We start from the raw sequence: 9,602 nt of genomic DNA on the forward strand, positions 1-9,602 counted from the left end.
ACAGCCGGGTGTGTGCCTACAGGCTGCGGGGTGACCTCACTGCAGCCTGCCAGTACCTACAGGGAGCCTACAGACAGGAGGGGAATCAGCTCTTTGAAAGCGTAGATAACTGCAGGATGAGGGGAAATGGTTTTAAGTTGAGGGAGGGAAGATTGAGTTTGGATGTCAGGGGGAAGTTCTTTGCTATGAGAGTGGTGAGGTGCTGGAACAGCTGCCCAGAGAGGCTGTGGATGCCCCGTCCATCCCTGGAGGTGTTCAAGGCCAGGTTGGATGGGGCCCTGGGCAGCCTGGTCTGGTATTAAATGGGGAGGTTGGTGGCCCTGCATGTGGAGAGGGGTTGGAGCTTCATGATCCTTGAGGTCCCTTCCAACCCTGGCCATTCTGTGTTCTGTGATTCTGTACGCGGAGGAAAGGATTAACCCCACCTGCAGCTGCCTCCTCCATGAACCCGGTGCCGCAGGTGAGGAGCGGTGGAGACGCGGCTGACCGCTGCAGTTTCCTCCGCTGCCCACCAGCGGTCCTCCGCGCCGCAGCGCCCGGCCGCGGCATCGCACCGACAGTTGCTCGGCTCCCCGTCCCGCCAGCTTCCTTCCCAATTTGCCCACGAGGCGACGGTAGCTGGACGGCTGCAGCTCAGGAGCGCCGCCGTGCTGCACCCCGGAGCCGCGTCTCGCTGCCCGCTCCGGCAACTCCCCGCTCGCCCCCGGCCCGGTGACGGACGCGCGAGTCGGGGCTCCCCTTCGCTCCTCCCACGGAGCGGGGCCGGAGGCAGCGCCGACCCCTCCCAGGGGCAGAGGCCGCTCGGTGCCGCCCAGTGCAGCTCGACGACCTTTCCCGGCGTCTCCGGTCCCGGCTGCTCGCAGCTCCGGCAGCTCCGGGTCGCAGCCCGTTCCGCGCCGCCTCTCCCAGCCCCGCTCTCCCCGTCCCGGCCCGCGAGCCCGGCGCGTCGACATGGTGGCCACCTGCCTGCACCTGGCCGGGTTTGTCTGCAGCTTCATCGGGTGGATCGGGGTGGTGGTGGCCACCGCCACCAACGACTGGGTGGTGACCTGCGGCTACACCATCACCACCTGCCGCAAAATGGACGAGCTGGGCTCCAAGGGGCTGTGGGCAGACTGCGTCATGGCGACGGGCCTTTACCACTGCAAGCCGCTGGTGGACATCCTCATCCTGCCAGGTACGCTCCCCGGCTCTCCTCCCACCTCATGAGCGAGGCTGTGCCCCACTGCAGGCTGGTCGATGGTGGAGCTCCATCCATCAACGTTAAGGTGGTTCCTTAAACAATGCAGAGAATTGAGTGGTGCCTCCTAACACGGTGGGTGCTCACTGACTTACAGCTGGTTCTAGCTGTCCTTATTATACAATATTTATCTCTGGCTATTGAAGTCCACTTATTCTACCAACCTCTGCTCTTAACAAACTGTTAACAAGTTGTTCCTTTCCCATCTCATCCCCAGACTGCGTTGCAAAACCTACTCTTGTATCTTAGTGTTCTTTGTGCTTCAGTTCTGTCTCGTGATGATGATGAACCACTCAAATTTGAAGGATCTATTCCTTGAAATGATGCTGAGAAGGATGAATCTCGTGGCATCCATTGTTAATGCTGCTGTGGCTTTTAATCTTTTGGAAGTTTGTCGTTGCTTTTGGCAGTCCTGTGCTTCCCCTGTGCTCTACTGCATGGCGGAGCTCTTAGCATAGTCATGTCTGTTCCCTGCATGATCTCTTTACTTTCTAATCATAAGGCATTTACTTTATTGCAAAGTAAAATCTAAGCCAAGTGTTTCTCCAGGATGAATGCATCTTTGGGGCTAACTGAACCTGACAAGGTCTGTGTGTAATCTTGTCCCTGTAGTTTAGCTGGTTATTTTAGCTAATTATTTCACCTATTTCAATTGTTGTTAACTCCATGGTGTTTCTTTGCTCTGTTTCACCTCGTCAGGGTGCCCCTTCCAAAGCCAGTAGGTTAGAAATACATGTCCCTTGTTTTTTGTTCATCTTTCCCTTCTTTATCTATTTTCAATTATTGTGGAACTAACTTCACAGTGGTTAGAGAGGTCACTCCTGAAATCCCCTCTGATACAATGCCCAGCCCCTGTTACACAGGGGTTGGCAGTGCTGGACCTCTCAGACCAGCTCCTGTTCTCCCTGTCAATACTGGCAGTTCAGTAGACTTGCCTTCCTTATAGCTACTGTTGTTCACTTTGATCCAGCGCAGCAGGCAGGAAAATGGCTTATCTTGACAAAACATTGAATTAAACTTTATAAATGAGAAAATAAAGCCTTCCCCCAAAAGAAAGCAGTGTTTCGCTGCGGCAGAAGCAGATCACAAAGTGCGATCCTTCTGCCCGTACCCACTCTGAGCCCTTTTGCTGCCCATGGGATCCCTGTTGGTTCCCTCCCTCCAGCTGAACTGTGTTTGGAGTCCTCCACCGAGCCAAGTCCTTAAGCTGGAATGTATTGTTTGTATGCTTGTTTACCTGGGACTGGTTACACAGAGGCCATGCTGGGCATTGCCATCTCCTTTGTTTAGGTCTCACTTTCTGCCCTTAACTCCTTAGGGAACACTGGAACAGGAGTTAAGGAACACTGCCACGTGCAGCCCCACGACCTGCTGCTCCTGGCTGCTCCAGGGCAGGAAAGCTGTGCTGGTGATGAAAGCTTGGGGCACCCCGTGTGTGCATAGAGTCCTGAGGAATAGTGTGGCTGCTCCAAGGCTGAAAAGCTGTAGGAAAACCCCTTCCCAGCTGTTTCACTCACTGCCATCTTTCCCAGCTGTTTCACTCACTGCCATCTTTCCCAGCTTCATGATCTCCCAACATCTTGCTGGGAAGACATTCCTTGCTCCATGGAAACTGTTGGCCTCGCACATCTCTGAGCTGCACACTGACTGTCTCACGCCTGCTGGGGATTTGCTTACACAAAGGGTTACGTAGAACCACAGAATCCATCGCTTGCACTCTGTGAAGGTGTTGGGAGCTCCTGGGGCAGCAACGCTTGCCCAAAGTTCTCCTCCTTTTGAGCCAAATAACCCAGATCCTCTTTCTCACCCCACCCGCAGGCTATGTCCAGGCGTGCCGAGCGCTGATGATCGCCGCCTCCGTGCTGGGCCTCCCTGCCATCTTCCTGCTCATCACCGTGCTGCCCTGCATCCGGATGGGCCACGAGCCCGGCGCCGCCAAGTACCGCCGCTCCCAGCTGGGGGGGATCCTCATCATCCTCCTGGGTAAGGCATGGCCTCCTCTGCTTTGGGATGGTGCGGTGTGTGACAGGGAGGGGCAGATCTATGGGCACTGGGTGCTGCTCCTTTAGGACATCGGCAAGGAGGCAGCCAGGCGCCGGGGGGGATGCAGCCCTGTGCCTCCTGCCAGCCTTGTCCTTGGGATTTCTTCCCATCCGCGGAGCCCGCGGAGGAGATTGTTTTGTGCAGCTCAGCCTGTGAAGCTCATTGTCCCCAACACGGCACCTGCGTGTTCTTGAGGCCTCGTCACCCCAGCCACAGGCTGCGGGGCCTTGTTTTCACCCGTCTGCTTGGCAGAGGAGGGGGCAGAGGGAGAGTGGCTCCTTTGTGCGGCTCTGCTGCTTGCCGGCAGCCAGCGCTGACATCACCCTGCTCCTCTTTCTTCTGCTTCTCCTGAGGTTTTTTTCAAGTGGGTGCCACATGGAGCTGCATGTCTCCAGCTGGGGAGGCATGGGGACAAGGAGGGATGGAGCCCTGTGCAGCAGATCCCTCCGTACTCTGGTGGGAGGTCCCCACCACCCAGCTTTGGCACTTCTACCGTTCTACCAGTTTGAATAACGTTAAAAACAAGTGAGGTGGGGGTTGGTCTCTTCTCCCAGCGATAGGACCAGGGGAGGTTCAGGGTATTAGGAAACATTGCTTCTGATAAAGAGCAGTGATGCAGTGGCACAGCTGCCCAGAGAGTGGTGGGGTCACCGTCCCTGGTTCAGAGCTGTGGGGATGCGGCACTGAGGGACGTGGGCATGGGGAAATGGGTTGGGGTCAGACTTGGTGGTCCTAGATATCTTTTCCAGCATTTATGATTCTGTGTCTTCCTCCTACAAAGCCCCTGTGCTCCAGTGAGGAACAGTTAGGATGAGTCAATGTCTGAAATTTAAGAGTGACACCAAGGAGGTCTTCCAATAGCTGTGGGCTTTAAGGGGCTGTTGCTACAGGTGGAAATGCTAACATCAGCTCTACAGGCCTGCTAAGGACATCCTGTCAGTTGCAGTCACACTGGAGAGCTCTGGGAATGTGTCCCTTATCCCTGTCCTGAAACCTCCAGTCACAGACCTGGCCTTGGCAGTGAACAAAAGGGTTTTTTTCATGCTGTCAGCGACACTGTAGCAACAGGAGAGTCTGTTCTGCTGTTATCTCTGGTCTGGGAGCTGAGGGAGTCCCACCAGAGCTGCGCTTCATGGCAAACAAATGGAAAATGTTAGTTTTGGGCAAGAAGAGCTGTGCTGTAGACCAGCCTAATTTTGCGTGGCTGAGAGCACTGCTCCTAAATCTGCTTTGCGGTGGGGCAGCAGGATTGCAGGAGCAGCAGACGTGGCAGTGACTACAATGAGTCACACTGCATGAGAACAAGTGAAACCCCAGAGCTCTGTCGGGGTGAAGCAGGGCTTTGGGTCTGGTCCTGCCATGGTGGAAGGCCAGTGAGAAGAGATAACAAGGATGAAGGTTATCAGGTGCACTTTGGGTCAGGTTTGGCCTTGTTGCTGGTTGTTATCCCTGTGTGATCTGGGCAATGATAAAGGATCAACGTGTTTCTTTGGCTCCTAAACTTTTCACAAAAAATAACCAACCCACACTTTTTCGTACAGAACCCATTTGTTTTTCCAGGCTGGTTAGCAAATCAGTCCCCTTGGAAAGAGAGTAATGCACAGAGCTTGGGACTTTGACATTGTTTAAGCTGATTAATGATCTGTTGTTGGAAAAATGAAGTGTCACCATTCCAGAGCATTCAATAAGAATGAATGTCAGGCCTCAGAAGACATAATGCTGGCTTAAAAGTCTTTCTGTCATGGGCTGTTCTTATTTATTCTCTGGCCACTGATGTCTCACTCGTGGTTTTCTGTGTTTTCCCCCCAACATCAAGGCTTGAGCGCAGCTCCCAGAGATCTGGTTAGAAGAAAACAAATCCAGACCCACAAACTCTGCAGATATATCGAGTGGGGATGCAATCACTGGAGTTGGCTCCATGGCAAATGTTGTGTGTTGCTCAGGGAGAAGATGGCATTTAGGACAGAAATTGTTAAAAAGGAAAGAAGGGTTTGAAACACAGCGTGGAATCGCGGAGAGAAAAAGAGAGAGAAACAAAAAAATAGTTGAAAACTTGCCAGGAAAACAATGGGCTCAGATATTCCATTGATTTTCCTGTACACTGATAATAGCAGGCCGCAGAGTGCAGCATGTGTGCACACCCTCCTATCCTGTATGCTGATGTATTTATGCCTTTGCTTGATCCTATCTGACCAAGGGAATTGATTTATGGCTGCGCACAGCTGTCGGTGGTGGTTTGCTTTGAGCTGCTATGAAAACATCTCCAGTGAAATGTTGATGGAAAAACCCGTCCCATCCCATATTGTTGGTGCTAATTTGGGGGACCCCGTGCTGGTACCCAAGTGATCTTTTCCCCGTGGGGAAATGAGGGACCTGAGGATGATAAACAGATGGAAAATATGTTAGTTACTGGGATTTACCACTGCCAGCTGACCATGTTAGCTACTGTCTTCTAAATAGATGGTATTAATATATTCCTCTGGATATTGCTTTCTCTCAGAGGATTCTATCCCAAGATAAACAAGGTTCAAAAGTGCTTTTTTCTTTTTTGTTTCTTTTTCTTTTTTCCTTCTGGGAAGCTGTGGGCACTAAGAGACCTCTGTAAGTCACACTGCTTCCCCTAGAAGAAATGACAGAATCATTGAACAACTTGTGTTTGAAAAAAACCTTCAAGCTCATCAAGTCCAACCAGCAAATCAATGGCACCCAATCTATGGCTTGAACTGCAGTACTTGTGTGTTCCCCGTGGGCAGGTGGCTCAGGGCAGGAGGGAAAGCAGAATCTAAACACTTGCATAACCTCCATAAAGCAACTCTGTGCTTTGGGAGGGCAGATTATGAACACGATCAGTGGATGGTTGAACTGGGTAATCTTTGAGGTCTTTTCCAACCTTAATGATTCTACGTGCGCTTCCAGTGCTGGATTAAACCATGCCTATAATGGCAAATGTTAAGAGATTCAGCTCCATGGATCAGGTGCACGGTCAGAAGGAACTGGGACCCACTGGGATGTGGGACACAGGGACAGGTGGTGCCAATGGGGAAGATGTAGTAGAAGTCTATGGGATTCGAGCTGCTCCTCTTGCTTTCTGCCAAACTGCACTGACTGCAGCAGCCATCCCAGTGCGTTCCTCCTCCCCACTGGGATCACCAGCAGCTGCACTGAGCTCCGCTCAGCCCTTGGCCGGCCTTCCAGCTTTCGAGCATTGTCAGCACGATGATAAGGTGGTGCTACATGTGGCTGCCCCACTGCACAAGAGATGCCATTGTCCTGGTGTCCCCGAGAGCTCCCCTTGTCCGCTCCGCTGCGCCGTGGGGGAGGGTCTGAGGGGATAAGGCTCTTATAGTCTATGGACACCAATGTATATATATATTTACTGTGGACAGAAGAAGAAAAGATGATTGTGTCCTTTCGGACAACAAAGCAGCTTTATGCTGGAGCCCATTAGAATGCTTCGCAGATTCCCATCCGACCCCTCTCTGGAGGCTCACGAGCTGCAGCAGGGGCAGCCCTCCTTCCCCACAACCCCCTCCCAGAGCTGCAGGGCCCTTGCTTTGAGGAGGCCCCAAGTCATTGCTGGCTTCATTAGCATCCTCTGAGCGTTCTTCTCTTTTCCATAAGAAAATATTTTTTCTCATAATAACCGCAGCGATTGGGGATGGGCTTTCTGCTGTACCGGCCAGCAGCAATGGTTTGTTTTCCACTTTAACCAAACAGTTTTATTTTTTCTCTGCCCCTTTTTCTCCCCCTTTTGCAACCTTAACTTTTTGACACCGCCTCCAGATCTCTCTCAGTGCGGTCGGAGGAGATCTGTAGTGCTGCCACAGCCCTGTTATTGTTTTGCTCCGATTCTCTGATAGCCACAAGGATGGAGTCCTGCACAGCTTGTCCCGGAGGCAAGTCAATATTGACGGATTCATTCCTCTCAGATGTGCGGGCCATAAAGGGTATTGTTTTAGGACCTGCTCCTGTAGGTGGTTAACGCCATCGGCTCTGCTGCATGCAGGGCCGTGCAGGGTGAGGGCAGGGAGCGGGGTGACGCAGGGAGAACGCAGGGATGGATTTTTGTATGGAGATCTTCTTCACCTTGTCGCTACCTTCCTGCTTTTGTGGAAAAGCCTGGAGCAAAACTAGAAGCCCTCAGTAGTTGTGCTCTGTGGGCTCCAAGCTGAACGCTGTGCTCCCTCCGACTCTTTTCACTAGGTCTTTGAGAAGCCTCGCTGCATTGCCACCACCACCTGACCCTGTTTTCCACAGGGAAGTGGAATCTACCTTCCAACTGGTTCTGAGTTGAGGTTTTACTGCCTCTCCAATGCATGAGGCTTCTGTGATTTTCTGCTCCCAGCTCCTTCTGAACACGCAGCTCTCCAGAGCACCAGTTTCAGAGCTGACTTTCATTCTTCAGCCTTCGTTGCCAGCTCAGGTTGAATCAAGCAGTGGTTGCTCTACTTCTTATTGCTGGTCCTTCCCCACCTCTCCCAGCTCAGGCATCCCCACCCCTCTCCTGCTCTGGCACCAGAAGTCCTGAAGCCAATGCTGTTGTATTCCCCATTGGATCAGTGTGGGAATGGGCTCCTCGCCATCCTCCAGAGGAAATACAAGCTGCAGGAGACTAACTCCAAGCTTCACGCGTCTAATGGTGTGTGGGTTGTCTTGGGGGGCCAAGGAAGGATGGATGCTCCATCCCCTGGGCTTGCTGGGTTTCCTGCTGATCCCACACTCAGTGTCGTGCTGAAGGTTGGACTGGATGATCATAGAGGTCTTTTCCAACCCTATTGATTCTGCATTTCTGTGATCGGCTCTTCCCCTCCTGTCTCCCCAGCCATGTGCGGTGTGGTAGCCACCATCTGGTTCCCCGTCTGCGCCCACCGTGAAACCACCATCATGAGCTTTGGATACTCGCTGTACACGGGCTGGATCGGCTCTGCCCTCTGCCTCTTTGGTGGCTGCGTCATCGTCTGCTGCTCGGGGGACGCTCAGACCTTCGGCGAGAATCGCTTCTACTACGCCTCGGGCTCCAGCTCCCCCACCCATGCTAAGAGTGCCCACGTCTGAGCTCCCATATCTGCTGGGTCTGCACACCATGGGTTCACTTCTCCTGGCACTCGCTGCTGTTGTGCTCCCCGGAAAGGTTTTAAAGCAGCAGCCCAAGCGCCCGGCAGTCCCAGGTGTTGTTGTCCTCACTGTTGTCCCCTTCTCTGGAAAACAAGCCCCAGCCCCCACTCCTACCTGTTTCACCCTCCCCATCCTCCTGCCCCAGGGGTGGTGTGTGGGCCTCAGGTGGGTTTGGGGTTTTTTATTTTACTGCTCATCAAGAGAGCTTAAAGCAGCAAAGCAGACGTGAGAGGCACTTCCCCGCTGCCGAGGGCTCCTGCACGTCCCCATTTGCTTTCCAGTCCCCGAGGTCACCGCTCTGGCACAGTCTGGGAGCAAGGGCTGAGGGAGGTGCACCCTCCCAACAGGCAAATGTTTCTCTTTTGGAACAGTAGGGGATTTTTTCTGCCTTTCTCTGTAAATACTTTTGTATGGATTCGATCGTTTTAGTAACATTGTTTCCCCCACTCCCCGGGTCATCAGTATGAAGGAAACAGAACCCAAAGGTCCTAACGTTGCGATACGTAACAGTGTCTGTATATAGTTCCAATGACTCTGGGGGCTCTAATCCCCACACTCTTTTTTAGTGTTGTTTTGTTTTTTGGGTTTTTTTTTTCCATTTTTTTTTCTTTGTACAGATCAGTTACTAAAAATGTGTTTTTTACATTTACATTTGCTTTCATCCCACAAATCTGTGTTCACCGTTCTGTAGCATGTTTTTAACACACAGTTACACTGTCACAATGCAATTCTGGTGAATACTGATGATGCCTTTGTACTTCAACTGAAATACTGTACAATAAATAACAGAGTATCTGCGGCTCTGCCTTCTCCTTTTCCTTCCTTCCTGTGTGCTTCCATGGCTAGCTTTTCCATGACGCAGTTTCCTAATGATTTTGAAGGGTTTTTTTGAAAGCAATTTGAGATGAGAAGTTCTGCTCTGCTGCGGATTCAAGGCTGCCTTTGCTTTTGGGAGAGTATTCAAAAGCCAGCTAACCTTCCTGCTTGGAACCAACTGCAGCCTTGTGTGTTGTTCCTTGTTTTATCCCAGGGTTGGGGTTTGTGGCATTTTTCCCATCCAGGAGGCTTAGAAACCCATTGGAGAAGTCCAAAATCTTGTTGCTCTGAACTCAAGTTTAAGTGTGCTCTGGGGTCATTACTCTTAATTCAAACCATGTAAGATCAAGATCCAGCTCTGTCCTCACTGGAGGCTGCAGCAATTACT

At 52.1% G+C, this 9,602-nt stretch overlaps 1 protein-coding gene across 2 annotated transcripts; it reads left to right on the plus strand.

Annotated features, from left to right (window-relative positions):
• Positions 1–943: 943 nt before the first annotated feature.
• Positions 944–9,186, plus strand: CLDN11 (claudin 11). Of its 2 annotated transcripts, none has more exons than XM_042881245.1 (3): positions 944–1,177; positions 3,059–3,223; positions 8,106–9,186. In XM_042881245.1, exons 1-3 carry the CDS (start codon positions 952–954, stop codon positions 8,336–8,338), a joined length of 624 nt encoding a protein of 207 aa, XP_042737179.1. In that variant the 5' UTR covers positions 944–951; the 3' UTR covers positions 8,339–9,186. The 2 variants fall into 2 exon arrangements, with proteins under 2 accessions (XP_042737179.1, XP_042737180.1); XM_042881246.1 differs by lacking the exon at positions 944–1,177 and adding an exon at positions 2,677–2,724.
• Positions 9,187–9,602: the final 416 nt, after the last annotated feature.

Source organism: Lagopus leucura, unplaced genomic scaffold (genome assembly GCF_019238085.1).
Source record: "Lagopus leucura isolate 7727_CA_CO unplaced genomic scaffold, USGS_WTPT01 Super-Scaffold_100029, whole genome shotgun sequence".
Lineage (NCBI taxonomy): Eukaryota > Metazoa > Chordata > Aves > Galliformes > Phasianidae > Lagopus > Lagopus leucura.

Bases quoted from the DNA above. Each gene is read 5' to 3' on its own strand.
- CLDN11 (XM_042881245.1), top strand. From the start codon at position 952: ATGGTGGCCACCTGCCTGCACCTGGCCGGGTTTGTCTGCAGCTTCATC. The intron at 1,178-3,058 runs GTACGCTCCCCG...CCCCACCCGCAG, and splicing joins GGACATCCTCATCCTGCCAG to GCTATGTCCAGGCGTGCCGA. The intron at 3,224-8,105 runs GTAAGGCATGGC...CTGTCTCCCCAG, and splicing joins GATCCTCATCATCCTCCTGG to CCATGTGCGGTGTGGTAGCC.